Raw genomic sequence first — 21,000 nt, 5'->3', positions numbered from 1 at the left:
CTGTGTTTATCAATCATTTGATCTTTTCCTGAGACCACAAATAACCAGACACACTCCTCAACGTGTTCTTGGCCATTGCTGTCGATAACCTCGCAAATGCCCAAGAGCTCACAAAGGTACTTTGTTTCTTTATAGCTTGAGATATCCTGGCTTTATAGCACTTTACAGTAGGAGACAGAGGCAGTAGCACGATCTTAGCCATAGCATCCATCAATAAAAGTCCTTTACGCTAAATACAGTTTTTTATCCCCTTTTTTGACAAAATAGTGAATTTTCGTCAGACCAATCACACACTTTTTTCATCATTATAATGTATGCAGCATTTTAATAATTGCACACTCAAAGTGCTGCTATTTGCCCCCCCCCCCCCCCCCCTTCATTGGATGTGAACAAAACTTGGTGTGTACGTCCAGGACATAGTGCAGGATGTCTCCACTGTGTTTAATCAGGATTGCTCCAAGACAAGTTGAGTTATGAGCTAATATGTGATAGACCACACGTTTTCAGATTTCAGATTTTGGCCAGAGCATGTGCACCAAAATTGGTTCTGTCCACCAGGTTTTTGATGTACACGTTTTTTTGGCTCAAAATGCTTTGGCAGACCTATTCCCAAATAATGAGTGAAGATATTTGCCAAGATTTATGATAATTGGACAAATGGTCAATGAGTTCGAAATCCAAAGAGTAGATGGCATATCACTGTTTTCCAAATCAGGCAAATTAGCAACAAAGTCCATCATGGCAGACTTTTATGGTCCAAGAGGCTTTTTTGTGTAGCAAATTGAGTTGTACATATGTGGGCCAGCCTTTCAGAGTATTCTTTTTTGGCAGTTAATTATAGCGGCGTCAGTCCAATTCAGGTCAAATTTCTAGGGAAGCACATTTGCACATCATTTCCAATTATGGGGCAAACACTAATAAGCGGCACAAACTCAATAGAGTTCTGCCCCTTCAGGTTTTGAACCCTAATAAACCGGAAAAGACGAAATAGAGTTCTACCCTTCCGGGTTTGGTTGTGTCCATTTTTTTCGACATGCTCTTGTTAAATGTTTCCACGCATCCAATGACCTCTCCTGGTTGCTCAGATCTACTGGGCATTCTTTATTGATGTTGTTGCCGATAGTGTAGATAAAAAGAACCAGCTGTACTCCGCAGATGAAGGTCATCATACTGTTACAGTAAGGCCACAACCTTTTAAAGGACTTGCTGTATGTACTGGATGCATGTATGCATGTTTGTTTACACACACTGTCCAGGATGAAGAGGAGCAAGAGGAGGCCAGCAATAAGAAGCTTGCACTCCAGAAGGCCAAGGAGGTAAAGGAGGTCAGCCCCATGTCGGCCGCTAACATTTCTATCACAGCGTAAGTCAACCTCCTCTAATGTTTTTCCTGGCTTTCTGAAATCTGTGCTCTGTTTTTTCTCACTCAGCATGCACCCACAGAAAAGACCTTTGCACTATGCACTGAATAATTCAATAATTGAATATAATAATATACACAGCGCAATCAAGGTGCTGTAGCTAATAGCATTCATCTAAATGTATAGAATCTCTGCATTGTCGTTAGTCTTCCGGTTTATTGCTGTGAAGCCCTGTTTCTGTCTGTATCTACACAAACATAGTCAGAATTTTATTTCATTGATATTTTCTTGCAATGTCTCCAAAATGAACTCGCTGAATGCTGTAGATTTCTGCACATTTCTGCACATTACTGCAAAATGCTGCTCACAACTGAAGTGATATATATTTTACACATGCATTTCGAAGCGTGTTTGATATTGGGATAGACAGATCCCAGCGTTTCAGATTCAATTTAACCATTCACAAGGCTAATTATGGACTCTCTTTAGGTTGTCCTGGCGGTATCTGATAGCGTATATTAAAATGTCCAACTAGGATTGAGTTTGTTTACTGTGTTTACTGTGTGTTTACTTGTTTCAAATACTTTTCCTTTACCATTCTTAATGAGTGAAAGGTACTGCTCTGTGTACTGTTCTGTATCAATCTATCATGCATTAGCTGCTAAGGCTCATTTGTATACATAGAGTTTGTGTAACACTAACATAAGAGTGCTGCTCTGGAGGCATAAATAATCTCATTGGTGGAGTCAAAAAGACCTCTTGTGCACTTGTGGTACACCCGATGTGGCGAAGCAGAAGGTTTGGAAAAAGGAATATCTAATCTCGAGGCGCTGGCTCAATCAAACAATGGACACGCACTGTATATCTTAATTCATCAGCATTTCGGGATTCTTCAAAATAGATCCTGACAAAATGAAATGACTGAAATGAAATTCATTAGCGTGCAACTTTGTGTTATTAGACTGTGAAGGAGTGAAAAATTGGTCCAGTAACTGTGTGTAAAGTAAAAGGAGTCAGAGAATTATTACTCGACTCTTTTAGCTCATTGTTTTGGTTTAAAGTCAACAAACTCCACTCTCATCAACCCATTGTACACTACCTGCCAGATATTTTTCTCAGAAGTTGATGGAAACCAAGGCGGAAGAGAGTGAATATTGGACTTACATTTATGAGGTGGACACAAACACGGATCAAAATAGATGCAAATGTCGTTCCATGTTTGCTGAATGTGTAAAAAGTCAACTGCTAACACATTCATAACAAATTTATCAGGTAATATGTCAGTGTTATGTGTTTGGTTCGTTCAGCTGCCTTCCAGCGGCCAACAAAAAAAAATAAAAATGAACGCAGCTTTAAGTCCTGCAAGTTCATCATCCAGGTCAGATTACGTTTACATACTCCAAGTTGCACTTTAAGTAAAGCCAAAATATACCTTTTTTTTTTAAGTTCACCTGATCTCCCATCGATAGACTTGACCATATACTTGTCACCAGTGCACCACACAAACTGACATTTACTAGCTGCTGCAATCAGGCTCCAACATTACTGTGTTTTTGGTACTGACCTCGATATTTATCCAAATAATATATGTTGGGGTGTTTTTTTCAGCTCCACCCATGACATTGTTCCTGTATTCAGAGCAGCTCTACCTCTACAAATATCAGTAAAATTCTGTTTGCTTTCTGCATAGTGATATTTTGCTTGTTTGTAGATTTCAGTATAACCCAGCTCTCTCATATCTGGGCTTTAATAGTATTGCTCATTTTAGCATAAAAAGTGAATAACCTGTCACTATGGCAGCCGAAATGTCCCTGATGGTCCACATTTCCTTTTCTGGTCTCAGTTTCTGAGCTTTGACGACCCATTGAAATGTGATGGGGGCGGGGGTGGCTAAAGGACACAGAGAAGACAGAGAAATGTCGAATAGTATCTGGCTGTTTCTCTGACTTCATCCTATATGATGTTCCCCCTCCCCCATTTTTGTTTTGTGCATGTGCAGTTTTCTAACACGCAGTCGAGGTAACGCGCACTCTAGCAGCTCATCCATCTGCAGCGTTAACTCACTGTGAGTTATTACCTCTCTGTTACAATTTTGAAATCCTCCCATTAGCCATGTCTCATCCCTATTCTTCTGCTGCCAAAACCCTGTCTTCTTCTGATGCCACTTTTCTGCGTGAATTGTCCATTTGTCATCCAATTGTGTTTCAATATGTCTATTCCCGTGTTCTGTTTTATCATTTCTCTGTGATCTACAGGTGTCACAAGTGTCTGTGTCAGTGATCACGGTATCTGACTGTCTGAGAATGATTCTTTTGTTGTGTCTGCACATCTCCTTCCGTAGATTTCAAGATATCATTGTTCATACTGTATGTGTTGCAGCTGTGATTCCTTTTTCCCAGGCAGGTTGTCAATATGTATTGTATGTTATCGCTGACACCTTAGCTGTATATTTGTGAGGCGTGTAGCAACAATAACAACAATAATAACAATACCAGATTCCTTACACTTATCCACACTATATCTAAAATATATATACTAAAATTGTTGTGACATCTTTATCGCCAGCGAACAAGACTGGTTTAACATCCTAGTCTCAGATCAGATCACACATCACTCTCCAATTATCCAATTACAAAGCAGCATTAGCGCACGTTGTTGCTTGGCAGATCCTGTAGTTCTAACAGCCTAAAAGACAGAATTTGTGGTTTTAATTGGCAATGAAACTGTTTTTTTTTTACTATTTTGTACAAAAATCTTATTTGTATGAATTTCATTTTCAATAAATAAAATTGGGTAGATTTTGCACTCTCCTCTGAAACCAAGGCTACACATAGAATTAGTAGTAATAACAATTTGCTGACACTGAATGGATGTTGTGTAGATTTCAGTACCAGATACATGCACTACACACACACACACCAATGACACAGACACAGATAGGTAGGTAAATGGTAAATGTTTCTTTAGTTACTTGTGTAACCCCGGTTCTCTGAGTAGTATCAGTGAGATGTCTCAGTATGAGGTCATGAAAAAGAAAAACTCCAATTGTGTGTTCTGGCATTGTTTTTTTAACTTAAACACTAAAATACACACTGAAGAATGGCGTCTTGCCTGAAAACATCCGTGTGGCAATATTAAAAAGTCAAATTGGAGTGCTGTCCTAGTTTATCTTTTTCATTATTTACTACATTAAGGATCCAGCACCCAGTCTTCAGATAACCCACCCCCACCCCTGCACGTAGTGAGATTTTGAAAGAAATGCTGAGAAAGACAGCTTTAGGTTACTTGCATAACACCTGCTCTCTGAGTAGAATCAATGAGATGTCCCACTATGCGATCCTATGATGAAACATTGAAACAAATGCTATGAAAAACAGGCAAGCCAAACATTCCACAGCTCTTTAACACTGTCGTAGCACAATCTCCTGTCTCCTGTTCCCCATTATTTCCCTGCTTCTTCTCAGCAAAAACTATTTCTTTTGGGTTTTTGTATAATTTTGTACCGAAGCCCTGACAGGCAAGGGAGAATTCTTATATTCTTCTTTTCTGGCCAAAAGAAAGACATGACAGAGATGTCACATTACTTGTTAACACATAATATACAATATGTACCTTGTGTTTAGTGTGCATGGAGAAATTAAAACTCACCTGGAAAAAACATTTAGAACATGGGGTAGTGGTGCACTTCAGCCTCTTGTGGCCAAAATAAGTATTACAACAACACTTTCAAAAATGAATGAATTTTTTTTTTTCACTTGCCAAAATAATTTTTTTTCACCTGTTTGATAGATGGAAAAAAAAGAAAACAATGAACTTTTTTTAGAGAGAGAAAAGAATTTAGATCAGAGTTATAAAATGGATCACCAGACAGAATTATTCTTTTTCTCACTCGCCTCTCAGGGCTTCCGTGACTTTGCATCTCTACTGTACACGTTAGTCCCATTGTCAGTTTCCTGTGGCTTATTTGCCCCCTCTGTGCTTTTGTCTGTAACCTGAGTTCCTTCTCTCCCTCTGTTTCAATGTCGCTCCCTTTATGTGTTTGTAGGAGTTATGTCTGCACCCCAGGCCATCACTACCTGAGGTAAACCCAGCCGCCTACTAGCAAGGTGGTCGATGACAGTGTTTACATGCGTAAAAACATACATAATCATGTTCTCATTATTTACATCCTCAAAAGCAAGTCTACATAAATATAACAGACCATGTTACGGGCCTTTTTTTTGGTTCATTCAGTGAGTCCAGTCCCATGTTGCCCATCCTCTTAGCAGGATGTTTGTAAAGAGTGTACGCGCTCTTGACATTTTACATATGTGGGAGGTGAGTACGAAGATGGCAACTGCAGGATGATGGAACGTTGAGAACATGGGATATAGTTATTTTCTGTTTTCCTAATCTGTGTAGTGAACAGATTGACTTCTCTGATGAAACGCCACATTCAAGTGAAGTTAGTTTAGTTCACACAGTATCAAAGGTGCATGCATTCAGCCATTTCAAAGTACTGTGTTACACACAGACATTTACCGAAAGAAAATAGCATGTCAAAGCATGGTGATGTGACCATGCTTTGTTCAGGCATATCCACGGATGAGCTCTCTCTACAGTAGACTGTAATAAATTGTGGTTGGCTGTGTCGAAAGCTCCATTGCACCATGGTCACTGTAAAATCATTCAGCATGTAGGGACTGCGTGCCATGAAGTCATGAAGGGTAAAGTACATACATACTGAATGTGTCACACCTAAAAGGGAACCATGCTTGTCAGTGTATCCATTGGAAGTACTTGTGTCCTTTGTAGAAATGACAAACTGCTGTGACAGAACTGTGTCGCTCAAAGTACAGGGTTTAGAAAATGATCTACACAGTATTTTTTGCTGCAGTATCAATCTCAGTGGTTTTATACGCCTGGTTTTTCTGCCCCTCCTGTAGTAAGGAGCAGCAGAAGTCCGTGAAGACGATGTCGGTGTGGGAGCAGAGGGCCAACCAGCTGAGGAGGAGGAACATGGCAAGCTGCGAGACCGTCTACAATGAGCTGGAGCCCGAGGAGCGTCTCCGCCTGTCCTCAGCCCACCACATCCGGCCCGACATGAAGACCCACCTCGACCGGCCGCTGGTTGTTGAACCTCGCGACGGGCCTTTGCTGGGCGGCCACCATCACCACCATCACAAGCCAGAGGAGGCCGAGACAACCGGCGACCCTCCTCCTCCTCCTGTTCCTCACCAGCCCCGCCGCCACCACCGCCACAGAGACAGGGACCGGGCCCGGATGAGAGAGGAGACGAACGATAACGGCGACGCCAGTAAAGACGGGGGGCACCACGTCCATCACAGCCGCTCCAAGGACCACGACAGCAGGCGGGACAAAGAGGGGAAGAGCGAGAGGTCCCGCAGCCGAGAGGGAGGCAGGAGGCATCACCACCAGAGCTCAGTGGACGACAGCGCAGGTGCAGGAGTCGCGAGCGAGAGGGAGCATCGCCATCATCATTCACACCGGCAGTCCAGAGGGGGCAACGGGACGGTGAACAGTGGAGCGAGGGCCGAGCGAAGATCCCGCCACAAAGACGGACGTTCGTCTAACAGGGACGGGGATAGGAATTCCAGAGGAGACAGCGGCGCCAATGGAGAGAGGAGGAGACATCGGACTCATGGATCCAGGGGTCAGTCCACAGTCGAAGGAGAGGAGTCCAACGAGAGAGAGAAGACCAGCCACAGGTCAAAATCCAAACTACTCAAGTTCATTGGATTAGTATGATGTTAAAGCGCTGACTCTCAGGTTTCATTTAAGGTTGTTTACATCCACATCAGATGACCTGTGTAGGAAAAACCACAGTGTAGTTGGAGCACGGTCCTTAAAGGTGAAAGCCAGCACTTCATAGTCACTGTTTGATTTCAAATTTAATGTGCTGGAGAACAGAGCCAAAACAATTAAAGGTCCCATATTATGCTCATTTCAGCTCTCCACACTAGAGTGAGCAGCTTTGCATGATTCACAGTTCAAAAAAGTCCTTATTTATCTTCTACTGGCCCTTTATGCAGCCCCTCAGTTTACCCTCTGTCTTTTTGGGGGGGCATTTTGCCTTTAATTGATAATGATAGAGAGAAAATGTGAGATAGAGAGAGAGGGGGTGACATACATCAAAGGGTCCTGGGCCGGAATCGAACCCAGGGCCGCTGCAGCAAGGACTCAGCCCTTCTACATGTACATGTACGTTTTAAACAAACTGAACAACCTCCAAAAACTAGTCCTGAGCAGAGCGCTCCAATAACTTAGACAGACTGAGCAGGTGGATGAGCGTCCCTGCACTTGGTGGGCATGCTGTGCCTGGAGCAGATGACCTGCTGGGGGCGTAGCTGAGTGCGGTGACTGTATAGTTGTGACATCACAACCTTACGGAAGTCCTGGCGGCTCGTTTAAAGGCACACTTTCTGAATATGGGCTGTGTGCATTTCTCTGTGGACTGAGTGTTTTGATACTTCCACAGTATTTATATAGCACCTAGACCTGCTTTATAATCAAACAAGACATGGACATCTCACTTTCTACAATATGGGACCTTTAAAGTATATCACTGTCTTAATCATTTTGGAATGCACTCACCTTTTGGAAGGAAAATAAAAATTGCACTGATATCCAGCACTGAGATAATCAAAGATTTGGATTTACTATACATTTCTGGCATTCAATATTTTCACAGTGACCCTGCAAATTATGTTTCTACTGGTCACTAAATGTTAAGCCAGATCCATCAGCCCTTGTTGAGTCAAATGAAATGTCACTGACAGTGGTGCAAGTAGCACACTCACTGTTTGTCACCCCCCAGGCCATCAGTGTGAGATGTCATTTTAGAGCACACTGTATATTAATATCTAAGATGTTATCTCTGTTCTAGGGACAGGTTTGGTGACTCAGAGGGCGAGTCCCTAGCTATCTCCCCTCAGCTGGGCCCTGAGGGGGGCAACTGGCCTCCTGACCGACCAGAGGACTCAGACAACCAGAGGAACGTGAGACGAACCGACCAGGGCTCCATCCAAATTCCTCCTGTGACTATCACCTCCCCACCTGGCGAGACCACCCTTATACAAAGTCAGTACCAACTGAGGCCTACAGGACACACACGTATTATGACTAAGATTGGCAGCCATCACATCTTTTACATCCATGGGCACTTACAGTTAAATCAAGTACAGAGGAGATATCATTTAGGTGCTCAAGGGGTGGTGAAATCTGACATTTGTACCATGATCACCACAGGAAACAAAACAAAATGTATTTCAGAAGTCAGATATAGATATTCTTTGCCTTTTCACAAGAGATGAATATTACCTTACTTACAAAAAAAAACAATACCTGCAAGCAGGCATACAGGGGTACAAGCACCCAGCACAACTTGGAACCAAAGGTGCACCATCTTGGGGCAACCAGCATGCTGAGACTGAAGCTAAATAGCAGATTAAACAGCTTGTTTAATCAGCTTTTTTTTTGTACGCCTGGGAAGGTTGAGACACCCTCCTGAAGTGCACACTGCCAGAATCTGCTGCATCCTCGGACCATAAGGGCTGCAGAGTCAAATGTTTCTCAGGAAAATCTATCATTTTGTGTTGAATCCTACTATAGGTACCGTTGTTTGCAATACACTTAAAACAAGCAAAATAAAAAAATGAATATAGTGAGTTATCTAAAAAAAGGTTATATAAAATGAAATGGTGGAATAAAAAAGGCTTGTCACAAACAGGAAATAAGAAATCACAAAAGGTTTGTCAGTCTGAGATGACAGGAAATGTCAGTTTCTCATCTTATGTGAAAAATGGCCATGTCTATTTAAAACTAGCAGATGAGGTTTTTATTTTTGGGGCATTGTATGCCTGTTTTATAGCCATCAGTAGAGAGATGACAGGAAATGATTGGGAGAGAAAGACGGGAAGCGACATGCAACATAGGTAGAGGGTCACCGTATCTAAACTGGGAACATTGCCGTCCATGGTTGGCGCCTTAACCGCTAGGCCACATGTCTCCAATCCATGACAGGTGAGTAGTAAGAACAGGAGCAATCAAGCACACAGCCAAAATTCATATGACTTTAGAGTAAAAGAGTAACCCCAAACAAAGCAGTCGTGTGTAAAGGGACCATGATCAAAACATATGACTGGAGGTAGCTGGAGTCTGACAACGGTGGTAACGTGCCCAGCAGAGGTGGAAGAAGACATCTAATTCGTTCTCCAGTGGTGTTTTGAGGACAATACATTAGATGTGATGATAGCTGTGGGTTGTTATTCAGTGCCACTATGCCATGTCAGTAATTAGTTAAGTCAAGGTCCCAATGTAAATGACCTCCAGGTGCCAGGTGTCAAGTGTGACCCTTGCGTGCATTGCTGTAATCAAACTAATCTGTCTCTCCAGTGAACAGCATTGACTGCGAGACAATGCCCATGAATGAGAAGACCCTGGAGGACCTAGGTCAAAGTGGACCCAAACCCATCCTGCCTTACAGTTCCATGTTCATCTTTGGACAGACCAATCCGTGAGTCGCCACAACCTCCTTCGTTCACTTCTTCACCTCACTGCAGGAGAGACTGGGTGATATCAGCTCTTTTATCTCATATCTAAAAACTAGCATTTCATCATATCAACACTAGCAATCACCCAAACCTACAACAAGCAAGCCTGTGTGTGTTGTTACTCTCAGTCCACGTTCCCTCTCTGCTTTCCCTCCTAATAAAAGCAGCAAAGTGGCCTCCACATAAACACACTGTCGATTAACTATACCGACACACACACACACAGTAGACAGGTCTACTGTTTATGAGGTCGGAGTATGTTTGGCTGCAGCACACAGTAGAAACAATTTGTGTCTGTCTACAGTATCTAGTTATATCTACATAGTCCTGTAGTAAGCCTGTATATATACATTTGATTCATATTGTATTCTGGATAGCATTTAAATCACAATAATGGTTTCCTTCCTATATTCTTTGAATGCTTATATATTCATATTGTTTTTGATGCATGCAGTTTATTGTCTGCGTGATGTTTACATGTTGCCCTGTTGTTTCATTTCCGCCATTGTATTCTACTTTAGCTTTTCTTTTCTAGCTATTTGTTCTGAGAAGGCCACACTGTTGACAAACTGCTAAGTGTGTCATTTTTAAGCTTTACGATTTGTCTTCATTAAACGTTTTCCCTGATGAAGGTCTAGAGACAGAGAGCCCGGCTTTTTTGGATCCTTGCTTTAGACCTACGTGCCTTTCTTTTTAGCAAATAAATGGTGAGTTTGTTCTATGTGTCCCCACCTCTCTCTCCTCAGGGTGAGGCGGTTATGTCACTACATTGTGACCCTGCGTTATTTTGAGATGTCCATCCTGGTTGTCATTGCTATGAGCAGTATAGCTTTGGCAGCAGAGGACCCTGTCTGGACGAATGCCCCTCGCAACAATGTGAGACACAGAGTGTACACAAACTTTACACATAAACTTTATTCATTATATTATTCGCTACATTTGCGTGTACAAAACTGTGTTTTAAAAAGGTGTTTTTTGGAGTTTGGCTGGTTATTAAATTAAGTTAATAAACCTGTTCAGTAATGAGAACATAGATACTTTATCTTCCCTTAGTAAATCATTAACTCTGGTGTTCACCGCTAACACAAACCTACAGACTGATATGATACACATAATTATTACACACAGCAATACATTTCTTAAATTCTCTGTCGTCTGTTTCAGCCCTGACTGAGTCTGTCTTTTGCAGGTGCTCAAATATCTGGACTACGCCTTCACTGGTGTTTTCACTTTTGAAATGGTGATCAAGGTAGGCTTGTAGATGATGTCAGTGCCCAGGACCTCACCTCACTGTGACCATTGAGCTGTACTCAAGATATATCAGGCTGCATTACTGTCCCTTTTTATTGATGATCCACCGTATTTTCACATAAATCAATGTCTTTCACTGACTAATCTAAACCCATTTCTAGTTCAAAATGAACAATTTATTAGCCTGGCGTCATCAGACCAATTCGCAAATGCAAATTAGTCTGGAACCTCTCAGTTCATTTTTGATTTCCAAGGGGCGTCATCAACAGGCGCAGACCAACACTGCAACCAATTAGAGCAACGGAACATGTGACGTAGCTGTAAGGCTGCTAGGCTGGGTAGCTAGCTCCAACATCCAATTCACATGGCTTCTCGTAATACACAGACGTTCGGCATGACATGACTTAGAAGCCAACACTTTTGTATGTAACGTGAACTAGCGTCCAGTTCGTTTAATACAGACGCGATAGATTCAGAACGTTCCACATCAGTGGCAGCCATCTTGGTTGTCTACAAAAATGACTTAACTACGCTTAAACCCGTCCCATATGAGCGGTTGTGATTGACCCGACCTGAATCAGGCCGGATGACAATCTGTCTGAACGGGAGGGGGACCGGACGCATCTGCCAGAGGAAATAAAACATGAGCCTGGAGATTTGTCTGGTTCCCAGGCTAACAATTTATATACTTAAATTCAAAATATGAATATAGGATAATCAATAATCACCTAAGATATTATATAATAGACTCCCTTAGTACAAGCCTAATAACATAGTTCCAAATCAAAAATTAAATGAATTTGAAATAAATGACATTGTATCAAATAAAACAGCATAAAGTAAAATTAGATAAATAAAAAAAGACATAACAGTGGTGTCTTTGGTTTAGATGGTGGACCTTGGCTTGCTGCTTCATCCTGGATCGTACTTCAGAGACCTGTGGAACATTCTGGACTTCATAGTGGTCAGTGGGGCGCTGGTGGCTTTTGCATTTTCGTAAGTTCAATAACTCCTTCCTTTTTATGTCAAATAAGACCCTGCTACCCTGCCAATCCACTAGAGGCTGAAATTCAGTGGATCTAGTAGTTAGTGAATATGGCACGCATATTGCTAGATTCATCCCAGGTTGGATGGCAGAGCATGGATTATGCAAAGGTCCTTTTGTGGATCCACTGGGATGTAAGTTTGAATCCACAGGGTCCTGTTAGAAGGGTCTGCTTGTGTTCATAGAGCTAGAATTATATTATATAATCCTCAATATGGTGTTTTTATGTGACATTCTTTTAATGTGTTGCATTATATTTGTAATTCAGTAATTCGACTGTCTTTAACAGTTATTTCTACTATTTTTAACATTATCTATCTGTGATATTTTTATTCTTGGATTTTACAATGTCATTTGATGTTCTTTCAAATGTGTATGAATGTGAGGAGATGATTTTTGGTTGTCATAAGCTTGAACACTATTTTAAGGATGAAGGCCATTCTACATACTGTAGGCTATTAGCTCAACAACACTGGTTACAGCTTTTCTCTGTCTAAATCTGCCAATCAATCTTTAATAATTTGTTGTTAATAATGGTAAATAGATAATACAAATCAGGGACGTGAACGTCAGCACAACAAGCAGGAAAATGGCAGCAAATCACTAATCTTGCAACAGTAACGAGGTGGAACTAAAATCCTGGAAGAGCCTGAAGTGTGTGTGTGTGTGTGTGTGTGAGTGTGTGTGAGAGTGTTGTGCAGTGTGTTTATTTACATGATCCCTCTCCCCTGTTTCTGTGCCGGGATCGTTTTGAAGGAGCCTCATGGGGTAATGCCTCCTCTACCTCTCTCATCCTGCCTGTCCATGTCCATTATCTGTGTGTATGTATGTGAGAAAAGAAGCATACATGGCTTACACTGCAAAAACAAGTGATTTCCTCCCATATTCAGTCTTACTTCTTGAAACATATCCCAGTTTTCTTTAAAGGCATGCTATAGGATGAGGAATGTGATGATGAACTAACCCCTTTGTACTGTCTACTGTATGGAATTATATTTCCACCTCAAATTTTGAGAGGGCATTTTCGAGCACAGATATGAAACTTTTGCACCTACATAATTTTGATTTTGTAGAGAAATTACAAGCAGATGAATTTAAACAAACGAATAATCCCTTCTGTGCTCAGAATATAATTTATGTGCCTGCAAAAAAAATGTCTCCGTTCAAAATGTCCCATCGCTCGGAACTGAGACACACATATAATGCCAATGAACAATGGCATTTTTTTTCTCAAAACAATTCTGGTCTAAAGGCTGAGTGGAAAGTCACCTCATCTTCACTGAATTTCCTTCTGCAACATCGTTGATTATTAGTGCAAAATGGTGATGATATAAAGAGACAAACAGCAAAGTAAGCTCAAAATGACAAGTTGTATTTTTCCGTTAAAAGACTGTAAGACATGCAGTATGAGAGGCGAAATTGCTTGTGAAAAGGGTGTTTTTTGCAGTGTGCACTGCTGTGCCTGGGACACACTCCCATCTTGTCGTCCATCTAAGACCTTCCTGCACTAAAGGTCCGCCCTCCATGCTCTCCTCTGCCATAGAGGGGTATGTCTGCGTGTTCATCAGCCTCTGACAGGAGGCGTTTTCACCATCACTTTGCCTCGCCACGGCTCTGCTTGGACTGGAATGATATCATCAATTTCACATTGTCTATTATTAATTCTCCAGAGGCTTGCTAATGTAACAAGCAAGCCGCGGCAGGAGGGGCATGAGTACGTCTCAGGGAATATCCATCTTCTCTGTGATCGTAATGCGCACCTTAGATAGACTGCATGACATGTATGCTGTTAGCTATCGGTTTTTTGATGACTGCCATATGACCATACTGTCACGTCATTTCCAGTTACATGCAGTTTGCTCTATCTGTCCCACACTGTAGATGGGGATATATTTTAATGGATTGGTTCCACACCTGTGCTGAATACTGGTATAACTCATATACAGTACTTCTCAGTGACTGACAACCTGTATAATAAGGAGACCCAATGTTCATTGTTAAAGAAATAAATAAGACATTGTGAAATAATCTTTACTAGCTTACTATCTACAGTGGTAGCCTAGCGCTGCTTACAAGGTCAAGAGTTAGCATATCATTAACTAACTACATTAGCTTGGTTATGTCAGTTCAGTTACTCTACCATGCAATAGAATAATAATAATGCTGTTTCTTTATTTCCATGTCTTCTACATGGATCATCAACTGGTGAGGATGCTGAATACAGCTTTAACCTCAGTCTTTAACCGTGATATCATGTATGTAGAATATTTAAAACCCTTTTATAATATTCTTGTTTTAAAGTGAGTCAGCCTGAAACATTAAAAAGCCAGTCAGAGACAGGTTTTCATTTTAATTAGCTAGCTAGGTATAGCTGATCACATCTACCACGACTGTAAAATGAGAAGCCTGCTATTGTCTACCTTTTTCTGGAATCAATAACCCATTGTTACTAATCCAATTCAATTCAGTTTTATTTATATAGCGCCAAATCACAACAAAAGTCATCTCATGACACTTTACATATAGAGCAGGTCTAGACCGTACTCTTTATAATATTATTACAGAGACTGAACGGTTCCCACCATGAACAAGCCCTTTGGCAACAGTGGCAAGGAAAACCTCCCGCAGAACCAGACTCTAGGTGGGCGGTCATCTGCTTTGACCGGTAAGACTTTTGAGTGTCAAATCTGCCACCGTTAATCACTGTAAACTGCATTTGTGCCATGCAAGAACAGAAAGCTTGACAGGCATAGCAACAGGAGCTAGGGGATGTGGGGCTTAGCAAACAGTCAATTCCAACAGTTTTTACTTCAAAGTCTGTTTTTATTTAACACCATCTATGAAGTGAACCGAAACCCGTAACACCCCTAATGACCATTCTTATTTCATAATGTCACTTTTCATGACAAAGTCTTTGTCAATTATGACCGTTGAGCTGCTGGCTCACTCAGACCAAAAGCAACAACCAATCACATAACAGTAATGATGGCTCTGCCTTCATTGACAAAGATTTTATAATGAAAAGCTGTGTTGTGAAATGAAAACAAACACAAAATAATGGCGTTGAGTTAAACTGACCTGCAGTAATTTATTAGTGTATTTACTCATGTAAATATTTATTTCATGATGTCTGATTTATTAATTTTATATTGACTTGGATCCCCGTATCTATGATTTTATCTTGCTCTTACGCATGAAGTCCCACATAAATCAAAGGGTATTTGGCCCCAGGTCACTCCCATGTTGGCAGTTACAGATAGAAAGTCCCGTTTGATAGTCATTCCCTCACCATGCATGTCTCCGGAGCTTTTCCTGCCTGCAATCCATTTGATCGACTGCCTGCAGCAAGGACAGCAAACCATAGCATCCCCATTAAAGCCGACTCTGTGAAACTGTCATCTCACCAACTGGAACCACTCAAGTATTGAGCCCAGTTTGCAGCTTTTTGGTGCATTTCACGTTTTGTGCCGCAAACTGCAATACTGCCTTTTAATGTCAGCTTCAGATGCTAGTGATAACCTGTTTTCTTAGGGCTATTTGTTTAATTATAATTGTTAGTATTATTACTTGAATTTTGTTTTTTGGCATTTTATTTGATGTTTTGGTTGAGACTGAGAAGTTGTAGCGGTGTGCAATTACAGAACAAAAGCTGAGCCTGTCATATTCACCAACGGTCTTGATTTGTGTGTTGCTTCAGTGATAGGCTACCTCCAAAAATAACAGGCACATTCAGCGTCCAATCACGCCTGCTGCTACCAACCAAAATATATACATTCTACATTTGTTTTCATTAATTAGAAACTATGCTGTTGTCATTTGATGCAAACATATGTTTTATTTTGTTTGTGTGTGAAGAATCCATAAATGTGATGTACCTTGTTTTACCACTATTTTCCCCCAAGTAGATCGCAGCAAGGTGTGACCAGGTGGGGAACCTCCCTATGCCACCCTGAACCCCCTACCCACCCTACCTTACCCTAACCCTCCTCCCCCAAATCCAACACTCTCTAACTACCATTCTTCTTATGCTTAGATCAGTTCCATGTATAAAAACAATGAAACCCATAATCCAGTGAATCAAATGCCTTTAACACAACAGTAACTTTGTCTGACAGCTTTCAATTGAAACCTTCCTCTGCCTGCCAAAACCCCTGATGGTTTTAACCCTAACCCTCAAAAATTGGTGTTATAGATGTAGATTTTGTGTGTTTAGAGTAGAATAAAGCAGGTGTCCTCTTTATTTTTAGGATGCAACAAAAATCTACAGTACTCACATGTCATTTACTCGTTGAGAGTTATTAGTCACTGTAGTCATTCCTCATCTGGCAGTGAAGAGATCCTCTCTTAAGTAACTCCAATGTAAGAGATGAGGGACAAACTCCAGTCCTCAGTCTGTGCAGAAATGCATTATAAAGTTCAGCTGACACTTCTTTGAGGGCTTCTACAGTTTGTGTTAGACAAGTCAAGTGGGTATCTTACAAAATTACTGTCTTTATAGTACAAAAATCCCTCTTTGTGTTTCTTTGCTGAGACATGGCTTAGGATAGTCACCAGTAGTCAAACTTGAACTTTGGAATGCATTTTTGCACAGAATCAGGGTTATTGGCTCCCTGAATTGGCACATCCCGGCTACTGTACCCTCAATACTTTTGTCTGAATGGTGTGTCTGGGGTATGTGGTACTAGTACGCTCATGTTGAAACATTTTCAACTTGCACAGGCATGTCTCAATTTGCTCTGGCTGGCTTTGATGAATGTCTTTGCATTGACATAATGTGCATTTACTCTGCCCCCAAAATTTGTTTCACGCTCAATCTGAACACATCTCTACAGTGCTTTCACTCTGTGAAAGTAATGCTGCATAGCTAGCTAACTCTTTCGATGTACATATGGTATGTGAGTATTATATTTAGATAGACTTGAAAAAAATCTGATCCCATCCTTTAAATTATTTTGTAATGCAGCTGGCTTGCTGAGTAATGTAATACTCTCTGGGATAGAGAGAGAGAGTCTGTAATGGAGGTAAAAATAGAACAGTGTTGAGACAGTTGGAAGAGGGATTTTGTTTTCAGAGCCCAGCTCTCTGTTCTCGTTCCAAGAAAATGATGAACAGTTGTGACCTCAGCCAAATCTGAGCCAGATGTCCTCATTATCATTTGAACCTTCACATCCCCCTAAGCGTGACTTTTGTCACATTTTAGCCCCTGTAACGAGTCCAATCTCACTTTCTGTCCTGCTTGCTCACTATATATATATCTGGGTGTTGAGGGGTATTCTTTGAAAGCTATCAGAATATCTTATGTGGTTGTTCTCTTAGCCCTCATTGTAACTGTGTGAGTGTCTGGTCTAAAAACCCTCCGGCCATATGTGACTGTGAACGCATGCTAGACAAATGCATCTAGTGCATCAGAGCATGGAAGCTGTTGCATGTGGTGTTGATTTGAGTAAAGAGACCTCATAAGGGCACATGGAAAGACAAAAGCTATGTCATTGTATCACTTGGATGCCATGCTGTTTGTCACCCCACAGCGCAGTGGTTCTTAAAAGTGTATTCCAGGGTTCTTTTGGGGCTTTTAAAGAGCCTGTGGCAACATTCGGAACCGTTCAGAATATACATTTTAACATATCTTAGTAGGAAGACATTAAAGAGTAGCCACTGGAGATTATTTATCCAGCAACATTAACAGACCTTCATTGAAGTCTATGCAAAGCACAATGAACTATAGGCGAAATCTGCAGTGCTCCTGGATCTGAGGTTCGCCAATTGGTCAGCGCTTCCTGGCATAAGCTTTCCCAGGGAGGCTGAGCAGTGTAATACCCCAATAATTGGAGCACACCCCTCCCATCACCTCTGGTCTGCCACCTCCATGTGACATTGAAGACGCATGTAAGCTAAGACAGCCCAACAATATCCAGAGCTTTCAGCATTTCAGGACGAATCTCATCAACACGGGTACCTTGCAGCTAAAGAAATTCTTAACTACCTGAGAGGTAGGCTACCTCTGCCAGGGATATGGGCAAGGCTTCTGCCAAGTTTTCCAACTTTGCCTCCTCCTCAAAGGACATGTTGGTCGAGTTCAGGAGTCTCTCAAAGTGCTTTTTCCACTGCCTACCAATATCCACAGTCAGGGTCAGCAGTTCTTCTCCACTGGCGAACACCATCTGGCTTCATCAGACATGACCTCCAGCATGCACTGGGATGGTTTGCAGCTCAGTGTGAAGCGGTTGGGATGAGATTCAGCACCTTCAAGTCTGACGCCATGGCTCTCTGACAGAAACTGTGGATTGCTCTGGGTTGGGAGTGAGTTGCTGCCCCAAGTGAAGGAGATCAAGTATCTCTGGGTCTTGTCCACGAGCGAGGGTAAAATGGAGCTTTATGTTGGCAGCCAAATTGGTGCGGCATCTGCAGTAACCCTCACATAATTAGTCACAAAATCATCTGGCTTGGGAATGCTTCACGCTCCCTCTGGAGGAGCTGGAAGATGTTGCTGGGGAGAGGCATGTCTGGACTACCTTACTAAGCATGCTGCCACTGCGACCTGGCCCTGGAGAAGTGGTGGAAAGATGGACCATGAACTCTCAGAATGCTTCAAATGAAGGCGGGTCGTTAAACAGCACTACTGAACAGCATCCAAATCCCCCTCCCCACACATTACGTCAGAATTAGCACAACAAGCATGCCTACTTTACACAGTGATTGGCCAGGTGTGTGGGGATGAGAAAGTAGGCAGGGTGTGAATGTCTCTCTCTAAGTGTCTTTTTTCACTCTTCCCTACAACTTCCACCACAAGCAAAGTGTACGACATTATCCCCACTTGTACGATTCATTGCGTCTTGCCACTGTGACAGCTGGATTTTCATCCCACTGTTTTGTCTTCAGACGTGGTCAGAAAGCATGTCACATGAACTAGTTTGTTTCAAGCATACCCCCAGCTTAAAACTGGAGGCTGCTCCTGAACACAGCATTTATGACTATGGGGATTTCCAGGCGATGTGAATCCTACCTCTTAAAAGCCTTTGCTGCTGCTGGTGGAGTCCACATAAACAGTCAGTGTCAAAAAACATGTTAGTTATCAAACTAGCCAAGAGAATGCAAAAAAATTCTCCAAAAGCAACAACCAGCCAGTCTCCACTACAACTGACCACACGGGATAAAACCAGCAATTGTCCACCCTCAGTTTTGTACCCGATGCTCCACATTTGACATGTTCAGGCTTTTATCGGACTGATATTGTGTAGTCTAATCTTGGCATTACACTGCTGTAGTTTTGGGAGCCAACCTTTTCAATAGTATTGTAAGTGAGTACGGAGAAGGATGTTGTATTGATAAGGACTTTCCTGTTTACAAATGCCTTTGGTTGATTGCGAGCCCAAAGAGCATGGATTCAGTTGTTTTGTGGGAAGCCTGAATTTTGATCTGGGTTTAAATTTTACGTATTTCTATATATTCATGGCAGCAGTTAGAGTTAACGTTGATGAAACTTTAACTCTTAGGTTTTATTTATTAAGAGTGTAACACAAAAAACTAAAGCTAATCTGCTTCGTCAGGACTGTGTGGGTGTGGTTTGATAAGACATAAGATAACAACCCCACAACTGTCATTAGGTTTGATTCACATATTGCTAAATCCTGATTGGTGCATGGACGTACATGTATGTGACATCATGTTTTTCCAACTGGGCCCTGCCCACTTCAAACCAGTAAAAGGAGCTCAGAAAAACAGCCAAAACAGTTGTAACTTTGGCAGAAGATTGTTTGTTCATGAATGATCCCATCACTCAAAGTAAGAAGTTATTGAAAAAGTGTCATAAGAATGTACTAGGGAGAATACTCAGTATCTTTAGCACTTTGACATCTGTGTCAGTTTTCATCAATCTCCAGGATAGACACTGTGCTCAAGTGTTAGCATGCCCGAGTGAAAATAAAATAAATCTTATACAGTAGGAGAAGCAACTATTCCTACTTGTTGCACAGTGGTAAGTTGATCCGTTTGTAGCAATTGTCGTTTCTGTGTTGCAAATAAGAACAACGGAAAAACAGAAGAGAAGAAATCACAGAGGTGTATTCAGACATCTCATCTCAGACTGTTTTCTGACGAAGGAAGTCTTTGTGTGAATTAACTAATGGATTGCATGTGTTCAAATATCAGACTGACTTGTACATGTCAACCAGGTTTACATGATGCACACAGCTGATTGGTTAGGAGATGCATGTCCCTGCGTGAGGTTGTCTGTATTGTGGAGTGTGTACTGCTCGAAATAACATGACAACAGGTCCTAAATACCCCAATTAGTGTCACTGAAATGTTCTCTGTGTCGCTGTGTGCATATTCAGCTGAACATACAGTATGTCTATATTTGTTTGCCAGAAGTCAGTTTAAGTGCTGGGCTCTCAGTGGCATAATAAAGGCACACTGGTTTAAGTTTGACTTCTACCCCAGAGCCTGGTGGATGAACATAAACCCTGTTTCCCTCACACATGGCCCTTAGACGTCTGCCCAATCTAACACTAGTATGATTGCATCATGCATGTCCCGGGATACCTTACATAACAACAATGTTTCCAACAGACTTCCCATTTTTCTCATGGATGTACTTTTGTTGATATTAGAAAGCCTATTGTTGTGTGCCTCATTAACCCAGCTGTCCTAAACACACCTGATTGGCATCATGCCACATTTCATTAGTGTGACAAAATGAATTTCTGAGAACCAATTTCTCTTATGTGTGCTTAATTAGTAAAATTAATAATCTGATGAACTACATGTTGTTTGTAGATTATTCTGTGTGTTT

General features: G+C 41.6%; 1 protein-coding gene across 1 annotated transcript in view; it reads left to right on the top strand.

The window, feature by feature from the left end:
• The window catches only part of cacna1ba (calcium channel, voltage-dependent, N type, alpha 1B subunit, a), a 123,283-nt gene that overhangs the window by 68,647 nt on the left and 33,636 nt on the right, over nt 1-21,000 (top strand). Inside the window, exons 17-28 of the mRNA XM_070903653.1 lie at nt 49-116; nt 1,257-1,363; nt 3,361-3,426; nt 5,407-5,442; nt 6,287-7,069; nt 8,248-8,441; nt 9,756-9,876; nt 10,660-10,789; nt 11,103-11,162; nt 12,054-12,160; nt 12,966-12,977; nt 16,115-16,135. Of these exons, the coding sequence (XP_070759754.1) occupies nt 49-116; nt 1,257-1,363; nt 3,361-3,426; nt 5,407-5,442; nt 6,287-7,069; nt 8,248-8,441; nt 9,756-9,876; nt 10,660-10,789; nt 11,103-11,162; nt 12,054-12,160; nt 12,966-12,977; nt 16,115-16,135 (1,705 nt within the window). The remainder of the gene's footprint in view (nt 1-48; nt 117-1,256; nt 1,364-3,360; nt 3,427-5,406; nt 5,443-6,286; nt 7,070-8,247; nt 8,442-9,755; nt 9,877-10,659; nt 10,790-11,102; nt 11,163-12,053; nt 12,161-12,965; nt 12,978-16,114; nt 16,136-21,000) is intronic.

This window comes from Enoplosus armatus, chromosome 4, assembly GCF_043641665.1.
Source record: "Enoplosus armatus isolate fEnoArm2 chromosome 4, fEnoArm2.hap1, whole genome shotgun sequence".
Taxonomy (NCBI): Eukaryota; Metazoa; Chordata; class Actinopteri; order Centrarchiformes; family Enoplosidae; genus Enoplosus; species Enoplosus armatus.
This window is presented reverse-complemented; position numbering and strand designations above follow the sequence as displayed.